Below are 25814 nucleotides of genomic sequence, written 5' to 3'. Positions count from 1 at the left end.
ATTTCCCTAAGTTTAACGGTCATTTTCATAGGAATTTTCAATGGCCAGATAACTGAAGAGATAGTGGCGTGGGTTTCCTCCCCGGCATCCGAAACTCGGAGTTTTATCATGGCTACCGAATAAGTGTCACAGATATATATATATATATATATATATATATATATATATATAGCCTCCCCTATATACATGCAGAACGCTTCTACCAAATCTACTCACAAGGCTTTAGATTTGAGTAATAATAATAATAATAATAATAATAATAATAATAATAATAATAATAATAATAATAATAATAATAATAATAGCAATAATAATAATGACATAGTTTTTAATTTAAATAATAACAAAAAATACAATCATAACTTCCATCATAAATTCTTTAACGATAATAACCAGCTCAACATTTTTTCACGAAATAGGGGAAATAACCGCCAGTTTAAACCCTGTATCAATGATGATAATAATAAAATAAGACTGTTTATAAATAATACTGGCAAATATTCTAAACCAGAACCTAATAAAAATGCCTGGGTGATTCTTCCTTTTAGCAAAAGTGTTAAATCAAACTTGGTATCCCAGTTCCAAAACGCTATAAATAAGAACTTTCCAAAACACTCTCATTACTCCCAAGTCATAAACACACATAAGATTAGATTCGGTTTCTCTATCATGAGGAACATCTCACAGATAATATCTGCACACAATATGAGGCTTTTACATCCACTAGAGAGTTCCAACAGTAATAAGATTGAACCAGACATTATTAACCCATACCAAAATAACAATAATAACACTAATAGTAATATAGGGAACAATAATAATAACACGATACATAATAGTCATAGTCACAACAACAAAATCATTATTTCAGAAGTTAGTAACGAAAGAATTAGTTTTTTAAGCGATAATGCGAAACTTAAAAATACTGTCTACCAATGCCATAAACCGAATGAGATGGATTACCTATTTCTTCGACAACAAAAGTGACCTACAAATAGACAAGGACCCATACTCAGATTTTAAAAAACTATTCAAATCCAAAAACTACCCACCAACTAACCCAAAACTAAAGCAATTTGAAGAAGAACTATGGTCAATAGTGAAAAACGTGAAGTTTCATAAATCACCATTAAGAAATAATCACATCAGATACCTAAGCAATTTAACGAAGGAAATAAATAGCATTGATGGAATACTAGTCAAGTCCGACAAAACAGGAAATATGTATAAATTATCTAAGGAACATTACAATGATCTACTAAAAAGAGAAATAGAAAAAAACTACAGAATCATAAGTAAAACAACACTTAGGAATGCTAACCTTGAAGCGAAAAAAATCATGGAGGAATATGACTTGCAAAAGAGAACAGAACCTTTTGTCGGACTTGACTAGTATTCCGTCAATGCTATTTATTTCCTTCGTTAAATTGTTTAGGTATCTGATGTGATTATTTCTTAATGGTGATTTATGAAACTTCACGTTTTTCACTATTGACCATAGTTCTTCTTCAAATTGCTTTAGTTTTGGGTTAGTTGGTGGGTAGTTTTTGGATTTGAATAGTTTTTTAAAAATCTGAGTATGGGTCCTTGTCTATTTGTAGGTCACTTTTGTTGTCGAAGAAATAGGTAATCCATCTCACTCGGTTTATGAAAGAATTAATCTTACTGATAAGCTGTTTAAGGAATGTATTCTTTGGTGGAATGGGTATGTCCTTAAGTGATGCGTTGATGTTGAATAACTCCATTTTTGGTAACTATTAAGATAGCAGGTTTTATTATGGACCTGTTAAAAATATATTAAATTATATGTATTTATTCTATCCTAATAAATAATAATAAGGATAGAATGAATGGGTTAATAGAAACCAAGGTAGCAAAGATCCCAAAATAAATGTGGTGTAATTCCTGTTGGTGAGGCAGAAACTCTTTTATATTTTGGGTATTTGAGTATATTTAAAAATTAAGGAATGTGTGTATATATATTTATGTGTATATATATATATATATATATATATATATATATATATATATATATATATATATATATATATATATATATATATATATATATATATAATATATATATATATATATATATATATATATATATATATATATATATATATATATATGTATATATATATATATATATATATATATATATATATATATATATATATGTATATATATATATGTGTATGTATGTGGATGTATGTATGTATGTTTGTAAGTATATGTGTGTATATGAGTATGTTTATATGTATTTGTGTGTATATTTTTATATATATGTGTGTGTATATATATGTTTGAATACTTATGTACCTATGTGGATTTAGTTTTTTTTTGTTTTTTTTGGTTTTTTTTTGTATATATATATATATATATATATATATATATATATATATGTGTGTGTGTGTGTGTGTGTGTATATATACATAGCTATATGTGTATATGTGTGTGTAGGCTTGCATATGTTGATGTATATAAATACATAAAGGTTTTTTATGGGTATATATATGTATTTGTATGTACGTATGTATATATGTGTATGCATGTGAGTATATACGTGTGTATGTATATGTATACATATATATATGTGTATGTGCGTATGTGTTTATTTAGTTATAGGCGTAGATGCATATATATATATATGTGTATGTGTATATGTGTGTGCATATTTGTATTTATGTGTATATGGGGATGGATATACATTTATGTGTATTTGTGTATAGGTATGTATGTGTGTGTGTGTATATGTGTAAATTTATGTATATGAGTGCGTATATATATATATATATGTATACATATGTGTATATGTGTGTATATAACTATGTGTGTTTGTATGTATATGTATTTGCATGTATGTGTTGTCCATCCCACTTTCTAGTAGCGTCCAAATCTCTAACGGTTTTTTCAAATGAATCACGTCATAACATTATCCAACTATAGTTATCATACTCGGTCATAATGTCTTACGTTTAAGATGATTCCCATGCATTTCCCTGAGGAGAAGTTTACATTTTTAACATCGCCGATTCCTATGGATCGCATAAATTGTAATTCTTCGAAACATATGTCGGAATAAAGTATGCAGTTATAACATGCGTTTTCTCCATTCCTTAATTTTTAAATATACTCAAATACCCAAAATATAAAGGAGTTTCTGCCTCACCAACAGGAATTACACCACATTTATTTTGTGATCTTTGCTACCTTGGTTTCTATTAACCCATTCATTCTATCCTTATTATTATTTATTAGGATAGAATAAATACATATAAATAAATATATATATATATATATATATATATATATATATATATATATATATATATATATATATATATATATATATATGCACATGCATATATGGGTACAGGACATCATCAACGGTGCAAGTAACTTGAAATGCGTTAGCAAAAAAAAATGGAAAACAGGACAAGTAAACACAGAGAAAGGACCCTTCATCAGTTGTCGGCTGTCTATCTGCTCCTCATTTGTCTTTGAATGCTCGAAATGCGGAGTAGATAAACAACCGACAACTGATGATGGGTCCTTTCTCTGTGTTTACTTGCTCTGTTTTCTATTTTCTTTCGTTGTTTTTGTATTTAACTCGTTTGTCTACGTATTTCATGTTATTTACACCGTTGGTGATGTCCTGTACCAATATGTGCATGTATATATAAATATATACACACACACATATATATATATACATATATATATATATATATATATATATATATATATATATATATATATATATATATATATATATATATATATATATATATATATATATACACACATATATATATATTATATATTATATAGCATTTACTATATACATTTGTGTATGTGTTCCTGTCTCCCGCTACCGCTTGACAACCGATGCTGGTTTGTTTACGTCACTGTAACTAAGCGGTTGGATATGATTAAACGGTAAAAACCAATATGCATTTATAAATCAGAACGTGGATTTGACTCACAGAGGTGTTACCTTCATAATGCAGACTACTTTTTATGTGTAGGGTGACAAATAACGAGTATTTTCGAAATAATGAAAATCGGCAAAATGCAATTACAATTTCTTTCAAAACCCTAGTTTAAGCACATCTATCAACTGTTCCATTTGTGAAGAAAATTTATTATCTTATGGAATATGATGACATGGAAAATTATTCTACAAGTGACAAAATCCACATATAACTTTTTAAATGAATTAACTTATCAATACCGATACGTATGGTGAATAAAACACACTCAAGAGTCCCATTAAGTATATCAAATAGCATAAAACACATCATTCAAAGTAATTGGATGTTATTAAAGCTTTCTGGAAAGCTAGACTAAGTTGTTCAATAGCGAATAAGTGATAAAGGTATAGAGTGTGACATGGCATAATCGCCAGTTTTAAACTACAAAGTTGTGTGACTTAGTGGTTAGTGGTATTCGGCTCGCGATCGTCAGGTCATGAGTTTCATACCTGGGGCCGTTGTGTCCCTAAGCAAGACACTTTATTTCACGTTTGTTCCAGTTCACTCAGGTGGCAAAAATGAGTAGTACCTATATTTCAAAGAGCCAGCTTTGTAACATTCTGTGTCACGCTGAATCTCCTTAAGAACTACTTTAAGGTTACGCGTGTATGAGGAGTGCTCGTCCAATGCCATGTCAATTTCACGAGAAGGGTGTTCTGCTGATCGGATCAACTGGAATACTCGTCGTCGCAATTGACAGAGTACCTAAGAAGAAAACAAAACTACAAAGACTATCGGGTGTCAGAAATATTTCTTCAAAATGCGTTAATACCTATACCTCAGAACGATAGAACATAAGGACATTCTAAGGTGCAGGTATGGTGTGTGACTCCATGTTCGATCCTAATGCTTGGCACACTGTATAAGTGTCATTTACTACAACCTCAGGTTGATCTTGGGAGTGGAATTTGTTAGACAGAAATGAGTAGAACTCCGCTGTGTATATATATATATATATATATATATATATATATATATATATATATATAATTTATATAAGGGCATTAACTATATAGTAATGCCTCACGCTTAGAGGGACTAAAAAAGTCAAAAACTATCAAAAAATAAGCAACAATATGTTGCTTATTTTTTGATAGTTTTTGACTTTTTTAGTCCCTCTAAGCGTGAGGCATTACTATATAGTTAATGCCCTTATATAAATTATATATTTTCACGCTGACTACCTGATAAATTCTTATAAAGATTTTATCCTATATTATATTATATATATATATATATATATATATATATATATATATATATATATATATATATATATATATATATATAGTTGAAGAAAAGCAACAAAAATTCAATAGGTTATAGCAGTACGTAGATTTCGTACAAACTTCATTTATTTATGTAGTGAGAACACCACATAAGATGTGCAATGAAAATGTACTCCTCAGCTGCATAATGGAAGTTCATTTTAGAAAGTCATTTTGTAGATGTGTGCAAATACAAGAGTAGGAGATGAAGAAAATACCATCTTGACTGGGCTATTAATCAACAGTCTAGTGAATCAAACATGAATTTAATTTCTATATATTCTAATTGGAGGGGTAAGATAGCAGTAATTTCAATTTAGAGGAAGATAGATTAAGTAGTAAGGGACAGCAGGTTAAGGGTAAATCAAGCAAGAGAAAGAAAAGAGATAAGAAAAAAGGAATATATATGTATATATATATATATATATATATATATATATATATATATATATATATATAGCAATTAAAAATGGAAATGGAAGGACAATACCCTAAGGAGTGGCTAGAGGAAATTTAAGGTAAGGGAATTTAGGAATTGTTAATATTCCTACATTTCTCTAGCTAATTCTAAGTCTCTTCTACCAGATTATCAATTCTGAAACCATAGCTTTAATACTCTTAGTTTAGTCCTGATTTTCTAACTTTATTCCCCACCCTTTTTCTTTCTCCTTCTCCCCTCTTTCACTTTAATTTGTTTTTGGCCATTGATATCTTCTCTTATTATGGTTTTTCTTATAAATAATATCTCCTACTACTCCACATTAATGTATACCTTATTTTAATTATAAATACTTGTCTTGTATATATATATATATATATATATATATATATATATATATATATATATATATATGTATACACACACATGTATTTATATACATATATATATATAAATACACAGATATAGGGCAGGGAATCGTCAATTAGTAATAAAATTAATAATTAACAATTTTGCCAAGTAGTTCAGTATGAAAAAACCTTTATCGGTAAAACCATTTATAATCATATGGAATAGATTCTTTGGAGTGAAGTGTTTGAACTCACTAGCCGATAAATTTCGTAAGTGCCTTCCTCACGTGGTTTTGATGTCGCACGGTCAAAATTCCCGTGAGTTTTTATAGACACTTTCAAATTTATTCGAATATTGGGCTGAAGATCGGAATAGAGTAGCTTCATACTCTTAACCGTGAAACGTCGTATCCAATTAACTAAAGGCAGGTTTGGTTTTGCTTTTCTCTTCTGTTTTTTGTTCTGTGTGTGCCATAAATATCGCCATCCGTTAGAGAAAAAATTTGTAGTTTGGAATCAGTCGTTCTTTGACTGCTATTTCTAAATTCTCAGTATGTTGGAGAAGCAACTCATGCTAATCCCTGTATATTTATGATTATATATATATATAAATATATATATATATACATATATATATATTGTCCCATTTTGTATTATTTACATATATACATATATATATATATATCCGGAGAACCCCCTTCGGTCACGAATGACCATGGGATTGCACCTAGAAAGTTACCCTCCCAGGCACAAGTCCGGGCAAGGTTGTTTATGGAAGACCAGCAGTCGCCCATACATACCAGCCTCCCCTCTCCACGCCACCGATGTTATCCAAGGGAAAGGTAAAGACCGATACAGCTTGGCACCAGTGACGTTGCAACTCATTTCTACAGCTGAGTGAACTGGAGGAACGTGAAATAAAGTGTCTTGCTCAAGAACACAACACGCAGCCCGGTCCTGGATTCGAACTCACAACCACACGGTCGTAAGTTCGATGCTCTAACCACTGAGCCATGCGCCTTCACACACACACACATACACACACATAATATATAATATATAAGCTAGTCAGGTGAGATACCTTGCAATTTGAGTTTACGTGTATGTGTGTATGTGTTTGTCTCTCTAAGTATGCGTGCGTGACTGTGTACGAATAATACTCAGATTTCTGTATCTCATGTTTCTGATATATGTTTAACGTCGTGTAGTCATCACACTAGTACAGCCACCAGCTTAGTAGCTGTGATAACTACTGCTATGTAACATGAAGATATTCTTCTATTACGAAAGGATGGAATAAACAAGGGAGATTTCCCTAAACTTCACAAATACTTTAATGTAACAAGAAGCAGATACTAGTTCAGCAGCAATATGCTCCATGTGAAGCAGTATATAAATGTGAAAAGTTACATACGAATTGGTCTTGTCGCATTCCGTGTGGAAAGAAGCATGATGGAAAAATGTACGAGAGAATTTCGTTCGGCAATTGGTTCGCAAGTAGAGTAAGCGCAAACCGTACACCTGTCGTGTAACATAAGTAGTTTGCCACGGGCGGTTGCTATGAGAAAACATTTCTCTAGCTTAGGCCACGTGTAGGAAAAACTTTACTACTCTTCAAACCGGGATGTGGTCGGATCAAATTTCGGCGGGGAAGAGAGGAAAACCAAAGCGCGCCTATCCAATATATAGGCTGAATTACTGCTGGTACTAACTGGCAAACGAAATCTTTCTAGAATGTTCTATGCCATAAGTGGCTTTACTAAAAACAGACGTAAATTCGCTGTCATTAGAACATTCTAGAACGTTCGTCAAGGGAGGTCACTGATGTTGAAACCGTGGCTTCCGGAGGACCGCAAATGGAATAATGATAGGATCTGTTTCAATTACGTCATACCTACATATGTATAGTTTGCAAATGCATCTATTATAAAACATCAATACTACTAGGCAACATATAATACTGTTCAGCTTGTCACGATAGGTATTCGAGTATTGTGCGTTTAGCAACCTCAGTTATTGAAAGAAAATGATGACAAAATCGGAATCTATAAAACAACGAAGCAGTATTGTGAAGAGATATATATTTATGCAACCAAATAAGAATAAGAAAATTCATAAATTTCCACAGAATTTCCACGGTATTCCCCTACTATTAACTAATACAAATAAAATAGCACTTATAGAAATATTTGAAAATAATAATGTGGACAGTATAACTGAGATAAAACGTATTATGAATAAATAGCGTATCTTAATAAAATAGACGCCATAAATAGGAAAGATATCTTCTCACAGATTATAAATGGTTTTACCGATAAAGGTTTTTTTCATACTGAACTACTTGGAAAAATTGTTAATTATTAATTTTATTACTAATTGACGATTCCCTGCCCTATATCTGTATATTTTATATTGATGCCTCTAATTGGATGGTTAAACTGTAACCCTTTATACGGGACTATTTGTGGCGCACATGGAATAGATTCTTTGGAGTGAAGTGTTTGAACTCACTAGCCGATAAATTTCGTAAGTGCCTTCCTCACGTGGTTTTGATGTCGCATGGTCAAAATTCCCGTGAGTTTTTATAGACGCTTTCAAATTTATTCAAATATTGGGCTGAAGATCGGAATAGAGTAACTTCATACTCTTAACCGTGAAACGTCGTATCCAATTAACTAAAGGCAGGTTTGGTTTTGCTTTTCTCTTGTTTTTTGTTCTGTGTGTGCCATAAATATCGCCATCCGTTAGAGAAAAAATTTGTAGTTTGGAATCAGTCGTTCTTTGACTGCTATTTCTAAATTCTCAGTATGTTGGAGAAGCAACTCATGCTAATCCCTGTATATTTATGATTATATATATATATAAATATATATATATATACATATATATATATTGTCCCATTTTGTATTATTTACATATATACATATATATATATATATCCGGAGAACCCCCTTCGGTCACGAATGACCATGGGATTGCACCTAGAAAGTTACCCTCCCAGGCACAAGTCCGGGCAAGGTTGTTTATGGAAGACCAGCAGTCGCCCATACATACCAGCCTCCCCTCTCCACGCCACCGATGTTATCCAAGGGAAAGGTAAAGACCGATACAGCTTGGCACCAGTGACGTTGCAACTCATTTCTACAGCTGAGTGAACTGGAGGAACGTGAAATAAAGTGTCTTGCTCAAGAACACAACACGCAGCCCGGTCCTGGATTCGAACTCACAACCACACGGTCGTAAGTTCGATGCTCTAACCACTGAGCCATGCGCCTTCACACACACACACACACACACACACGCACACACACATACACACACATAATATATAATATATAAGCTAGTCAGGTGAGATACCTTGCAATTTGAGTTTACGTGTATGTGTGTATGTGTTTGTCTCTCTAAGTATGCGTGCGTGACTGTGTACGAATAATACTCAGATTTCTGTATCTCATGTTTCTGATATATGTTTAACGTCGTGTAGTCATCACACTAGTACAGCCACCAGCTTAGTAGCTGTGATAACTACTGCTATGTAACATGAAGATATTCTTCTATTACGAAAGGATGGAATAAACAAGGGAGATTTCCCTAAACTTCACAAATACTTTAATGTAACAAGAAGCAGATACTAGTTCAGCAGCAATATGCTCCATGTGAAGCAGTATATAAATGTGAAAAGTTACATACGAATTGGTCTTGTCGCATTCCGTGTGGAAAGAAGCATGATGGAAAAATGTACGAGAGAATTTCGTTCGGCAATTGGTTCGCAAGTAGAGTAAGCGCAAACCGTACACCTGTCGTGTAACATAAGTAGTTTGCCACGGGCGGTTGCTATGAGAAAACATTTCTCTAGCTTAGGCCACGTGTAGGAAAAACTTTACTACTCTTCAAACCGGGATGTGGTCGGATCAAATTTCGGCGGGGAAGAGAGGAAAACCAAAGCGCGCCTATCCAATATATAGGCTGAATTACTGCTGGTACTAACTGGCAAACGAAATCTTTCTAGAATGTTCTATGCCATAAGTGGCTTTACTAAAAACAGACGTAAATTCGCTGTCATTAGAACATTCTAGAACGTTCGTCAAGGGAGGTCACTGATGTTGAAACCGTGGCTTCCGGAGGACCGCAAATGGAATAATGATAGGATCTGTTTCAATTACGTCATACCTACATATGTATAGTTTGCAAATGCATCTATTATAAAACATCAATACTACTAGGCAACATATAATACTGTTCAGCTTGTCACGATAGGTATTCGAGTATTGTGCGTTTAGCAACCTCAGTTATTGAAAGAAAATGATGACAAAATCGGAATCTATAAAACAACGAAGCAGTATTGTGAAGAGATATATATTTATGCAACCAAATAAGAATAAGAAAATTCATAAATTTCCACAGAATTTCCACGGTATTCCCCTACTATTAACTAATACAAATAAAATAGCACTTATAGAAATATTTGAAAATAATAATGTGGACAGTATAACTGAGATAAAACGTATTATGAATAAATAGCGTATCTTAATAAAATAGACGCCATAAATAGGAAAGATATCTTCTCACAGATTATAAATGGTTTTACCGATAAAGGTTTTTTTCATACTGAACTACTTGGAAAAATTGTTAATTATTAATTTTATTACTAATTGACGATTCCCTGCCCTATATCTGTATATTTTATATTGATGCCTCTAATTGGATGGTTAAACTGTAACCCTTTATACGGGACTATTTGTGGCGCACATGGAATAGATTCTTTGGAGTGAAGTGTTTGAACTCACTAGCCGATAAATTTCGTAAGTGCCTTCCTCACGTGGTTTTGATGTCGCATGGTCAAAATTCCCGTGAGTTTTTATAGACGCTTTCAAATTTATTCAAATATTGGGCTGAAGATCGGAATAGAGTAACTTCATACTCTTAACCGTGAAACGTCGTATCCAATTAACTAAAGGCAGGTTTGGTTTTGCTTTTCTCTTGTTTTTTGTTCTGTGTGTGCCATAAATATCGCCATCCGTTAGAGAAAAAATTTGTAGTTTGGAATCAGTCGTTCTTTGACTGCTATTTCTAAATTCTCAGTATGTTGGAGAAGCAACTCATGCTAATCCCTGTATATTTATGATTATATATATATATAAATATATATATATATACATATATATATATTGTCCCATTTTGTATTATTTACATATATACATATATATATATATATCCGGAGAACCCCCTTCGGTCACGAATGACCATGGGATTGCACCTAGAAAGTTACCCTCCCAGGCACAAGTCCGGGCAAGGTTGTTTATGGAAGACCAGCAGTCGCCCATACATACCAGCCTCCCCTCTCCACGCCACCGATGTTATCCAAGGGAAAGGTAAAGACCGATACAGCTTGGCACCAGTGACGTTGCAACTCATTTCTACAGCTGAGTGAACTGGAGGAACGTGAAATAAAGTGTCTTGCTCAAGAACACAACACGCAGCCCGGTCCTGGATTCGAACTCACAACCACACGGTCGTAAGTTCGATGCTCTAACCACTGAGCCATGCGCCTTCACACACACACACACACACACACACGCACACACACATACACACACATAATATATAATATATAAGCTAGTCAGGTGAGATACCTTGCAATTTGAGTTTACGTGTATGTGTGTATGTGTTTGTCTCTCTAAGTATGCGTGCGTGACTGTGTACGAATAATACTCAGATTTCTGTATCTCATGTTTCTGATATATGTTTAACGTCGTGTAGTCATCACACTAGTACAGCCACCAGCTTAGTAGCTGTGATAACTACTGCTATGTAACATGAAGATATTCTTCTATTACGAAAGGATGGAATAAACAAGGGAGATTTCCCTAAACTTCACAAATACTTTAATGTAACAAGAAGCAGATACTAGTTCAGCAGCAATATGCTCCATGTGAAGCAGTATATAAATGTGAAAAGTTACATACGAATTGGTCTTGTCGCATTCCGTGTGGAAAGAAGCATGATGGAAAAATGTACGAGAGAATTTCGTTCGGCAATTGGTTCGCAAGTAGAGTAAGCGCAAACCGTACACCTGTCGTGTAACATAAGTAGTTTGCCACGGGCGGTTGCTATGAGAAAACATTTCTCTAGCTTAGGCCACGTGTAGGAAAAACTTTACTACTCTTCAAACCGGGATGTGGTCGGATCAAATTTCGGCGGGGAAGAGAGGAAAACCAAAGCGCGCCTATCCAATATATAGGCTGAATTACTGCTGGTACTAACTGGCAAACGAAATCTTTCTAGAATGTTCTATGCCATAAGTGGCTTTACTAAAAACAGACGTAAATTCGCTGTCATTAGAACATTCTAGAACGTTCGTCAAGGGAGGTCACTGATGTTGAAACCGTGGCTTCCGGAGGACCGCAAATGGAATAATGATAGGATCTGTTTCAATTACGTCATACCTACATATGTATAGTTTGCAAATGCATCTATTATAAAACATCAATACTACTAGGCAACATATAATACTGTTCAGCTTGTCACGATAGGTATTCGAGTATTGTGCGTTTAGCAACCTCAGTTATTGAAAGAAAATGATGACAAAATCGGAATCTATAAAACAACGAAGCAGTATTGTGAAGAGATATATATTTATGCAACCAAATAAGAATAAGAAAATTCATAAATTTCCACAGAATTTCCACGGTATTCCCCTACTATTAACTAATACAAATAAAATAGCACTTATAGAAATATTTGAAAATAATAATGTGGACAGTATAACTGAGATAAAAACGTATTATGAATAAATAGCGTATCTTAATAAAATAGACGCCATAAATAGGAAAGATATCTTCTCACAGAATATTAATGAAACAAGCTGACAAAACAGTAAAAATACTGCAACGCTAACTAAAGTAAATGAGTAACAAAATATTATAAATATAAAACCCATATTTTTGTAACAAATAAGATATCAGGACATGGGAAGTTTGGTATTGAAATCGATGAAAATGTAATAATATTATCAACCTCGCATGGAAAAGCAAATAAGCACAGATAACAAAATTCAAAGATATTTTGAAAGTATAGAAACCCTCAGCATACCAAATGAATAAATAAAAAAATAAATAAAGGCCATGCAGGGGTATGTTTCTCGAAGACTTGAAGAAAATAGTAGAATTGACATGAAGCGAAGCTTTTTAAGACTCGCGACAGCTACATCACATCACACTGCGATGGCTATGCATTTGCAGTTCAAGAACAGGAGATTGTTACTAAATATCTGATAAACGAAAGGGACGGTGAAGCTCTTGGAGTTTCAAGATGCAACCGAAAACGTAGATTGTCATATTTCTGTGAACGACATCATACATATAACTAGCAGCTGCCCAATGACGTCATCAAGGTACTGCCTCCCTATGCAACTCAACGTTGTTGCAAAAACAATATACAATGCCATCTGGAAAAAAGACCGTCCTAGAATAAATACAGAGAATGTTCCTGTTATTGAATACATACGCAAACATCAACACAAGGAATACTGGTGGAACATTCCCGTCGAAACATCTGTCAAGTGTAACCATAACAGAGCGGATTTTGTTGTGTAGGACAGATAAGAAAAAGTACGTACCGTTTTGGAGGTCAGCTGTGAGGCTGATGTGAATATCTCATTGAAAATAAAAGAGAAAGAGAACAACTAAGGACAACTGCTTCGAAACCTCCAGCTTTCATATCCAGATTACAAATTTACATTCATACCACTAATAATTGGAGTACTTGGTCTTGTGAGTAAATGGCTAACTGATACTTTGAATAAATTTGGATTTCAGAAAAAGAGATCAAGCAACTAGCTTGCACATTACAAATACAGACTTTAAGTGCATCAGTAAAAATATTCAAGACTTTTCTCAAGTTTAAAAATGACATTGTTTTGTTATCTACATGCCAGAAACGCAGCCTTGTATCTTAGTCAGAAACCAACTCTTTCTTTAGAGGAAGGATCTAAATTATTAAAAACATACATACATACATACATGCATATATACATACATGCATATATACATACATACATACACGTACATACATATATACAAACATACGTACGTACATGCATACATCAGTACGTACATACTTACATACATACATACATACATACAAAGGCGAGAGTATGGTCTCTGAGGAGAATCTAAAATAGGATATATATATATATATATATATATATATATATATATATATATATATATATCGGTTAGTGCAGTCTACCTGTATTTTTTTTGCCTACAAAGAGACTAGAAAAAGGACATTTGTCTATATTAATCCAATGTATTCAATTACACATCACAGCGACTGTGATACTACTGCATACGATATACCGTAGAGTATATTTCCATTATGAATAATGCAATTTCTGTACTTCTTGTCTTGGAAACAAAATCTTCAGAGAACTTTCTCAGAACATCTTATATTCTATAATACCAAAGACTATTTCAGTAAAACAAGAGGGTTTCTTTACACGTCTTTAAACAGATTCAAATTTATTTCCTGCATGACCAATTTCTTAATCCATAGAAACGCAGGTATATCCAATATTTTGTTTTTGCACTTCTTGCTGTTATTCTTATATTTCTCCCTTTCCTCGTTTGCTGGAGCTATCTTGATTTCAATCAACGCTCTTCCCACGAACCTGATTCTTGGCATATCACAAGTTCCACTTAGTAAACTCTCTAAATCATTACTGAATTCATGGTCTTCTGCATAATATGTTATATCAGGATACAAGTTTGTATCGCTTGATGCGAAAGTGTTGAGACTATTTCAACAACCAAGAATTACAGAGCCTTAAAGTAGACAGGGACGAAATCCTTTCAATACAATACATAGTCTATTACCTGAACGATTGAGACTTCTGCTCAGAAGCCCAACGAAATGTCTCTAGCAAGATATGATGCCTATGACTTAAGAGTTGTTTTTCTGTTACATTAATCACTGTATCATATCTTTCTTAAATGAGGTATGTTGTTGAAGCTCAAAGGAAAGAAATATAAAATGACTGTACTTACTGCTCCATAGTCCTGATACCTGGGTATTCCCAAAATTATTTTACTGCCGACCATATTAACAGCATAACCTGTTGAAAATAAATTTAAGGCGTTTTAATCACTAATTATTTCTAATTGTAATTTCTAACTTCGGTATGTAAAACCTTGAAATTTGGAAAGAGTTGGGGCGATTAAGTTTGCTCTCAGTTCTTGGCTGTAACACTTTCTATCGACTCTCGAAATGATGTTCTCAGTTGATCTCCGTGGAATTTGAAATCAAAAATTAAAATTATAAATATAAAGTGGGTAGTGGATGGCTGGATCATAAGAGTGTCGAACAGAAATCTTTGCAGCATTTAGTTATATGCTTGATGCTCTGAGTTCAAATCCCGCTGCAATCAACCTTGCCTTTACATCTTTCTGTGCTCAATAAAGCAAAGTACCAATAAAGGACTTGAAAGTGATTTAGTTGATTACCGATCAGTTTGTACATACCATGGCTAGCATAGTTCAATAAAGCTCAAATCTCTACCCAACTGCGGTGTTTCGACGACAACAAACTCATAACAAGAAAACGTCATTTCACCACATACCATTATTCATGGAGACTGTTCAGCAACAACAGATTGATCTGAGGCTAGATAGCACCAAAATTAATTGCAGAATGAGGCTAGTGGTAGACTTAATCCGATTTATTTAACACCATCACTTGGCCATAGGAAAATATTCACTTTGTAAGCATTCGAATCGGTTCTCGTGTCTGGAGATGATTTCGTCTCTTCCTCTAACCAGTCTGGAAGATACTGAATAAAGCTCTAAACACTACCCTTCCATTTCTGACTATACCATTTAAAAAAAAGAAGAAAAAATAAAAGAAAACAACGGCTCAAAACAATAAAAGAGAAAGAGAAACGATGACTTTATCACTAAAGAATAGTTCAAAATAGATTTGATACTAAGGTGAATAAACGAAGTTGCAAAAGTCAATGTGTAGGTTTATCAACTGTGATAGTGTGTATGAAAAGTAGCTTTTCATAAAGCAAGACAAAAAAGCAGATCTTGTAACTTACAAGATAGATCGATAGAGAAGAAGGATAATAAAGTAAATGAACTGACAGTAAAACAAATAAATAAATAAATTGAATTATTGAACGATAGTAGCTGCACAGAGAAAGAAATACATTTATCAGACGAAAGATATTTGCGAGTGAAATACACTTACGAATGAAGTTTACTTAGTGGACCACATATACTTAAGGAATGAAATACTCTTACTGGAGAAAATACACCTATGAATGAAACGTATTCACTGGACAAAATACACTTATTGAATGAAATTCTAATCCCTTTCTCTGGAGGAAGAGGTTACACCAGTAGTTTTTGCAAGCTTTCCTAGATAAGTGGGGTCGGTGCTTTTGACGTTTATCTTGAAAAGCGACCGCATGGCAAAGAGGGGATACGTTCTAGAGAGGGTGGACTAGAAACGGTGGTTAGTACAGGCCTGATAACTACCATTAAGGTAGTATTTATCTTAAAATAATTATTTTGTGCTTTCAAAACGTGTCATGACATGCAATAGAAGCCATCTTTATACTGTTGGATATACACCTGTTCAAAGAATAATGGGTCTTATACAAAAGTGAGAAAGCATTAATTACTAATGCCGGACTTAATGGGAAGCGATAGGAGGTTGCAAAAGAGAACGGAAAAAGAGGATGGACAGAAGAAAAGACCAACTATGTGCTTCCCTGTATATAATTTATTCGCAATTCTCTGAACTTGGTATATCTTGGGAACAAAATAAATTTACCAGGAAAAGAACACACCAGTACATTAGTGACATTAAGCTGTTGTCATTGTTTGACTCTTGGACCATCGATGATATTTATTTAAGAGAAAGCCATTCCACTTTTGTTCAGGAGTAGTGTACAGATGAATACTTTACCCAATGAGCCATTTCCGTTTTATAAAAGTGTTGTTTGAGTGTGGATTTACGGATATTCCTAGCGGTTTGGGTGATTTAATAAAGTCTCGCTCATAGTCATTGCTTTTGCCTAGACCCATATTATATAAGCTTAAGTAAACTTATGAGACACTATGTTCCAGTCATGACCATCCCATCATTTATTTAGGAAAAATTTATACCACAAAATCTACTTTAGGCATCAATTTTAAGACGGATGAATGGAATCTAAAGGAGAGTTTCATGGTAAATCTAAGGAGTGCGAACACGTAAATACTCCCGCGTTCATCTCGTGCGGGTAAATCTTTCGCATTTTACTCAGAACAAAAAGTGTTTTATTGCAGTAACCAAAAGAATTTAATCAGTCAGCGAGTAATGTACCCACTGAAAGGGATTAAAGTCATACAAGTGAATACTTTTTTAACATCTACACGTTATATAGGTCAATATTAAATGGAAATTTACCTGCATATGTTTGATTAAGAGGTATAGAGTCCTCTGGTTGACTGGCAGGCTGTTGCGAACTTTTGAAGATGTAACCGCCACGCTCTGAAAGAAGAGTTGAATATATATACATATATGCATGTGTGTGTGTGTATATATATGTATATATATATATATATATATATATATATATATATATATATATATATATATATATATATATATGTGTGTGTGTGTGTATGTGTGTGTGTGTGTGTGTGTGTGTGTGTGTGTGTGTGTGTTTGGATCAAAACAGTTTGAGCCAATCTCCTTGGTACTGTGAGTTTGAAGCGTGTCGCTAGGCTTCGGCCATCGGAGATTCAGATTCCAATGACCGAAGACTAGCGACACGCTTGAAACTCAAGAGTACTAAAGAGTTTGAATTCATCAGTTGAGCCACACATCTAACTCCCAATAAATGTGTTGAGCTCCCTTCTTTCGTTTGTCTACTCACTTGTATATATATATATATATATATATATAAAGTTGTAGTATATTGTCAACTTAATGTGACAATCCCAATAAGGGAACACACTACTGCCGTTTAGCCCTAGGAAGCTGGACCGCTTCCTGTCGGCCTTGACACAATTACTGTGTCCTTAAGTTTGCGAGGGGGAGACAAGCTCCTCCACCCAGCCTAGCCAGCATTCAGGGACATGTTTCTGAGTCTTTGCTCGTCATCAGCCTGAAGTAGCTTGCCAGCTGGATAGAGAAGCCTGTCTCGCCTTCGCAAACTTATATAAATCATAGTGAAGTTTATTCACTGATCAGCAAAATTAGGAATATAATATTTCTAAATCTCCCCCTCGCAAACTTAAGGACACAGTAATTGTGTCAAGGCCGACAGGAAGCGATCCAGCTTCCTAGGGCTAAACGGCAGTAGTGTGTTCCCTTATTGGGATTGTCACATTAAGTTGACAATATACTACAACTTTATCGCTCCACTACTGCTTAAATCTCTCTGAGAGATTTAGAAATATTATATTTCTATATATATATATATATATATATATATATATATATATACACATATGTTAATAAGTAGCTACAGATATACATATACGCATATATATGTATGTATATGTATGTACGCATGTATGTATGAATGCATGTATGTATGTGCGCATGTATGTATGCATGCATGTGTGCACGCTTATATGTATGCATGCGTGCATGTATGTATGTATGTATGCATGAATGAGAATGGAGACAAAATAAGCAGCTTCAAAACACAAAGAGAAAGCGACCATTGAAATAAACAGGCATAGAAAATTCCTTCATAAAATCAACAAAAAAAAACAACACTTGAAATTAACCAATAGAAACAAGAGGTATAAACGCTGATTTATATAACAGAAAAGAAACGCCGAGTAACAGTAGTTTTCTCCTAAGGACTACTGTAGCATGAAACTAGAGTCAATGAGAGATTCAGCACACATATATATATATATATATATATATATATATATATATATATATATATATATGTTAATTCTCTCTCTCTATATATATGTCTCTCTCTCTCTCTCTCTCTCTCTCTCTCTCTCTCTCTCTATATATATATATATATATATATATATATATATAGGCGTGGCTGTGTAGCAAGGAGCTACTTCTTAATCACACCATGGTTCCGGATTCAGTCGCATTGCGTGACACCTTGGGCAAGTGTCATTTATCATAACCCAAGGACAACCAAAGCCTTGTGAGTGGATTTGGTGGACGAAAACTGAAAGAAGCACGTCATATATGTATATATATATGTGTATGTTTCTTTGTGTCTGTGTTTGTCCCCACCACCACTTGACAGCCGGTGTTGGTGTGCTTCTGTCCCCGTAACATATCGGTTCGGCCAAAAAGACCGATAGAGTACTAGACTTTAAACAATAAGCCCTATGGTCGATTTGTTTGACTGACCTCCATCAAGGCGGTGCCTAAGCATGGCCGCAGTCAAATGACTGAAACAAGTAAAGAATAAAAGATTTGTGTGTGTGTGTGTGTGTGTGTGTGTGTGTGTCTGTGTAGATGCATTATTGAGTCGTTTTTTTCTGTGTGGCTGAATGTATACATGTTTGTTCGATCAAGATTGACCTGGGACTAAATAACAACAACATTAACAATAAAAAATGGAAATTTCTTGAAGTAATTTTAAGAGCTGAAAAAAGTTGCTTCACCTCGTGAACCGTGCGTTGGAGCTCCAATGATAATAGAATCGCCATCCTGTAAATAAATAATATGTGATTAAAATATTCTGAACACACACACACACACACACATGCAAATAGACAGTTTCTTTTTGTAAAGAATGAGCTGGTTTCTAATTAAGCAGCACAATTACATCATTGTCATATAGAGAGTAATAACAGTTCTGAATTTTAAGAAAAGTCTTTCATATGTTCACTGTTCTGCATATGTATGTATGTATGTATGTATGTATGTATGTACGTATGTATGTATGTATGTATGTATGTATGTACGTATGTATGTATGTATGTATGTGATATCCCGTATTATGACGACGTATTTCGTCGTCTGCGTGACTGACCTGAACAGCGTACCTCGCTGACAGTATTTCTTTATTTGGCACATAGGCCATAATACAGAGAGAGAGAGACTGAACCCCACAATGGGATTAAAAACAAAACGAATTAATGAGATGAATAATAATTAACGAGGCTGTTTGAACCCCACTCTCAAGCAGTGCCATTTAACTGTTTCAATAAAAAGTTTTTATATCATTTTTCTCTTTTTTTCCTCTCTTTTTTACCTTTTAGATCGTATGTGTAGTCTATTTTAACAAAATTTTAAAAGTTTACTCGCGCTTTACGAGTTCATGTATGGCTTCAAATCTACATAATCCACAGCAGACGGTAGGTCGTCGAACTCTATCTCCACTCCCAATGGGTCTATGTTGGTTCCAAACCATCCTTTTAATTTTCCATACATCTCTCGGTCTATTACTATGCCTTTTGTATTTTCTTTGTAAAGCACCGCTGGTAATCTTACTCTAATTACCAATTTGAATTTGGTAATTTTCCTTTCTATCACCGTACTTTTGTATATGTTACCAAATACCATTTATTTTTCCTGGGCTTTTTAACTGTTTGTTTCTGCGGTGAACTTGGGTTGTCTGGGTAGGTTTCCTTTTTGTTTCCTTTTGTTGGTGATGCTGGTGGAGATGTGTACCGCATAAGCTCTACAATGTCCATTTCACTTTTTTTCTTTTTTGGACTCTTCGGAGGTGAGTTCACAGATTCTCTTCTTTAACTCCTGTTCACCTCCGTAAATGCTTCCTACGCTTTCTCCGTACATTTCTCGCTTGCTAGGGCCGCCACTTCGGCACTCTACCCCTCTTGGCTTTCCTCATTTTTACTGTATCCCTGGAGGCACTTTATTCTCATGTGACCATTCTCTCCGCATTGAGAGCAGGTTGGTGGTCTTCCTTCCACCACCACTCTCAACCTTATGTCCTCCGGTAGAATCACCTCTTCAGCGATTTATTATTTCTTCTTGTATTATTTCTTCAGCAATTCGATTTAGATTTTATTGTCCGACCTGGATGACCATTTCTAATGCGTATCCCTACAATTTACTTTCTTTGTCTTTGTCAATTTTAGAATTTTGGCGTCTTCCTCAGTTTTGTGCATTACGGCTGCCAACAGCCACGCTTCTTTGATTTCTGGTGGTACTCTACCTATTCTCACTCTGGCGACCCTTTTGCCGTAGTAGGTAGGTAGGAGTACCGATTTTTCCGCCGTCTTCAGCATCACAGTGGAGTGATTTATTGTGTCCTGTTCAATGGCAAACCTCACCTCCACTGTGCGGTATTTTCTGCCTCTTGTATAGAATGTTGTCAGGTGTTTAGTTTCCTTCAGAAATTCTTCAAATGCTTCTTCTGTAGCTATCTCTATTTTCTTTGTGATTGTCGATAGAGTTGTATACATGTATGTATGTATGTATGTATGTATGTATGTATGTATGTATGTATGTATGCATGTATGTATTCTCGTGCGTTTAGTTGCATATCTAGACCTGCTCATATATATTTAAACGATAAACTTCTGGAAAGTTTTACAAATTTTCACAGTTCCAGTGATGTATTGGATCTGTAGTTTTCGAATTAGTTTTCTCCTTTCTGGTTTTGAGAAACATAAGTTCTCAAGATTGGTATTTAGGCAGTGTGTTACATATCTCAGGTTTCCATGTATGTATGTATGCATGCATGCATGCATGTATGTATGTATGTATGTATGTATGTATGTATGTATGTATGTATGTATGTATGTACACGCTAATATACGTGTTTCATTTTTGCAAGGAAGGAGCCTGCATGTAACATAGATCTCTCGCTAGAATTTGGATAACAAAACCGATAAGTGTTGTATGAACACTAGAAGACGGAATATGTTTGACTTTTGTTTATACTATTTGTCATTAGTTATACCGTCTGACTAAACTGGATCTTTGGATATGCTATTCTCATGATAAACAAACTCTGGTAATTCCACGTAGGGTAATTAAAAACAGATTTATTTCTGCCAGAATAAGAAAAATATTGCGAGTGAAAAGTGTCGACTGCCTGGACCGATAATTGGTTTTCTTGCACTAAACAATTACACCATACTGTATATCGTATAATTTCAATTTTGCAAAATAATACTCTACTTTCCTTTTTTACACTAAATAGCATTATGTTGATACCATTCCTTTCTCATCTTAATTATCATAACAATTCAACAACATGTATATGAAAAGATTTGCTTACCTGTGAATAACGAGCAGATATTCCGGCAGTTGCCTTACTTCTAGGTTTGGTGGTTACATCAATCTTCGTACCCGATATCTCGAAACAAGATCCGGTCTGTTGATCATAATTTCCATGTAAATCGGATAGCGTTGTAATATTTCTATGACTACATACCTTATAGAAAATATAACAGAAATTAACATTAACATGTAGTAAATAAAATAATATAATTTAACATTTCTGGCTTATTTATCATATCATTGATGTATCTACATCTCAATCAGTATTACATCTTGCATCTGCAAAATTACTTCTCTATGTACAATCTCTCTATGCTTTTCTGTGTTACTTTCTATAACAAAAACTTCATCCTTAAAGCGATGTATAATAATTTTTTCACATCACAGTTTCTGTCGTTCCTGACTTCAGTTTTTGTTTTCCTTCTAATCAAAGCTTTTAGATGTTCTTATAAACAGGTACGAAACAGGTAACTTGTATATAATTAGAGAATAACTGATCATTGAACAAAGCAATACAGACAAACACAACAATAGTCACTTTATGTAGCAATAACTCATTGTTTAGAGAGAATTTAATATTGTTTCTAATATAGTTTGCTTCGTTAAGGCGGCGAGCTGGCAGAATCGTTAGCACACCGGGCAAAATGTTTAATGGGATTTCGTCCATCTTTACGTTCTGAATTCAAATTCCACCGAGGTCTACTTTGCTTTTCATCCTTCTGGGATCGATAAAATAATTGCCAGTTGAGCACTGGGGTTGATGTAACCGATTTACTCTCTCCCTTGAAGTTGCTGGTCTTGTGCCAAAATTTGAAATCAATATAGTTGACTTCGTTAAATATAGTAATCTATTTAAATATTTATCTTCATATTATTCGTTTCCACTAAAGAAAAACTTCTGAAAGGTGGCGCTTTAGTCGCTGACACTAGATCATCCATCATTACTGCTACGTATTTTATCGAACCCAAAAGGATGAAAGGCAAAGTCAACTTTGATAAAACTTGCTGATAAAATATACAAAGATATAATTGAATGCTGTAAAACATTAAGTTTGGCGCTTTTCTACCTTATTGTCATTGACCAGTAGTCAAAGGCATGAAGGTGCATAGCTCAGTGGTTAGAGTGTCAGGCTCACAATTATGAGGTAGTGAGTTCGATTCCCGGACCGAGTTGTGCGTTGTGTTCTTAAGCAAGACACTTTAATTTACGTTGCTCCAGTTCCCTCAGCTGTAGAAATTAGTTGCGACGTCACTGGTGCCAAGCTGTATTGGCCTTTGCCTTTCCCTTGGATACATGGGCGGTGGTTAGAGGGGAGGCTGGTATGCATAGGCAACTGCTGGTCTTCCTTAAACAACTTTGCTCGGACTTGTGCCTGGGAGTGTAACTTTCTAGGTGAAAACCCATGGTCATTCATGACCGAAGAGTGGTCTTATTATCAAAAGCCAGAGGCGGCAATTAATAAAGGAGAATCGTTAAAATACCTGAAAAATGCTTTGCATTGTTTCATCCGGCTCTTTATGTTCTGAGTTTAAATAAATTGTCTTTCTGTCTTCTAGGATCAATATAATAAAGTACCCGTTAAACATCGGGCAGAGTTAATCGACCAACTGCCCATCCACGAATTTTTGGTCTTGTGCATATCTAAGAAATTAAGAAGGTGATGGACGATATAATAGTTAGCATGTCTAAGAAAATGCCTTGCGATATTCATTTCCGACCATTTACATTCTGTGTTCAAATCCTACCAAGGTTGATTTTTACCTTTTATCCATTCAAGGTCGATAGATTAAAATAACGGTTAGGTATAGGGATAGATTTAATCGGCTTGCCTTTCATCCAAAATGCTTTGCAGTATTTATATAACCCTACGTTCTAAGTTTAAATCGTTCCAAGGTCAACTAGGACTTTTATACTTCCGAATTTACAAAATAAATATATTACTAGGGTCGATTAGGGCAACGATACCAATTTTTAGATAGGGGGGATTGTACCAAAATTAGAAATTATTATTAGTGATGGGGAGAAGAGTGGAATCTAAGAATCAGTTGAGCGACGAACTGTACGTTCCGAGCCAGTGTCGACTTCACTTTTCCTCATTCCGAACTCATTAATTAATATCAGCACTGTATATGAGAAATAAGAATACACAGAAGTTTATACTATAGTTCCTATTCGCGTTCCTGCACATCATGGTTGTTTGGAGCCCTGCAATACATGTTCCAAATACATTTAGATGCTCAACCACAACGGATCATCAGGGAATATCTTATCCTTCATGGTACGTAGTTGAGCACGGAAATGCACTTGGAACACCAAATACACAGCTCCAAACAACCATAATAGTGAAACGTACGTAAGAATTATAGTATAAATTCGTATTTATATCATAATCCTCCTACATTTGCCCTTTAGTTCATAACTAGTAATACTACTCGGTATAGAATTTATGTAATTTTTACAGGAAGCAGACTGGATTCTGATGAGCTACGTGGAGCTTTCAACATAACAGTAGCAGTCAAACATCTATTTGTATATACAATTTCAATTATTATCATTGTGCATTGGTTTCACACTTTGGCACAAGGCCAGAAATTTCTGGGGAGGGAGTAAGTCGCTTACATCGACCCCAGTTATCAACTGGTACATATTTTACCGACCCCTAAAAGACGAAAACCAAAATCGAACGTGACAGAGTTTCAACTAAGAATTTAAAGAGCGATGAAATACCACTAAGCATTTTGCCCGGTGTGCTAATGATTTTGTCAGCTCGCCGCCTCGTCATCACTATATATTAAGACGTTAGCTTTGCAACCACGTGGTTTCAGTTTGATCTCATTACACGGTTCCTTGGGCAGGGGCTTCAATAATCTCTCATTTAATCGTAGTTTTTTTTTTAACTCACTATATTACCTATGTACGATCCTAGCGCATTCGTACTAAGAATGCAGAGTTAGGTATCTGGACCGGATCACCACCAATGGTAAAACTTAATGGCATGAATTTTCAGAAATGTCATCTACTAAAATTAAGAATCGAAATCAGATCAAAGACTCGGTTCTGTTCCTTCTTAGCTCTATGGCGTTCATCATACAGAGCTGAATACCACCACCGCTACTATTGCTGACACCATCGTTGCTGCTACAAACATACGACTATATGATGTTTAGTGGAAATATTCAACAAAATTTTAAAGATTTTTTTTTCATCTTCAAGGTATATTTGGAACATCATCCGCGCAAAAACAAAAAAGAGTTTGATCCACACTCTTTCAAATTGTAATTTAAGCTGTTTGATCAATAATAAACAAGCGAGGAATGGGGTGAGAAGATTCCAAGCGTTGTAGAGACAGAAAAAGCCACTTAAATAATCAAATCTATAAACTAGCTCTAAATTTAAAAAAGTATAATAAAAAAAATTTCAATTGTCTTGAACAATTTCAACAATATTTCAACACTTATTAAACAATAGTAGTTCACTTAA

The 25814-nt window shown here is 34.5% G+C and overlaps 1 protein-coding gene across 8 annotated transcripts in view; it reads right to left on the bottom strand.

Annotated features, from left to right (window-relative positions):
• The window catches only part of LOC106871077 (integrin alpha-4), a 206025-nt gene that overhangs the window by 74463 nt on the left and 105748 nt on the right, over positions 1-25814 (bottom strand). For all 8 annotated transcript variants that reach the window (XM_089355249.1, XM_089355233.1, XM_089355240.1 and 5 more), the window contains exons 5-8: positions 22332-22487; positions 19741-19786; positions 17549-17632; positions 15142-15209 (exon numbers count right to left, since the gene is read on the bottom strand). In XM_089355249.1, the coding sequence (XP_089211375.1) occupies positions 15142-15209; positions 17549-17632; positions 19741-19786; positions 22332-22487 (354 nt within the window). The remainder of the gene's footprint in view (positions 1-15141; positions 15210-17548; positions 17633-19740; positions 19787-22331; positions 22488-25814) is intronic.

Source organism: Octopus bimaculoides, chromosome 1 (assembly GCF_046866305.1).
Source record: "Octopus bimaculoides isolate indiv1 chromosome 1, ASM4686630v1, whole genome shotgun sequence".
Taxonomy (NCBI): Eukaryota; Metazoa; Mollusca; class Cephalopoda; order Octopoda; family Octopodidae; genus Octopus; species Octopus bimaculoides.
The sequence above is the reverse complement of the archived record's forward strand: the minus strand, read 5'-3'. Positions and strand labels throughout refer to the sequence as shown.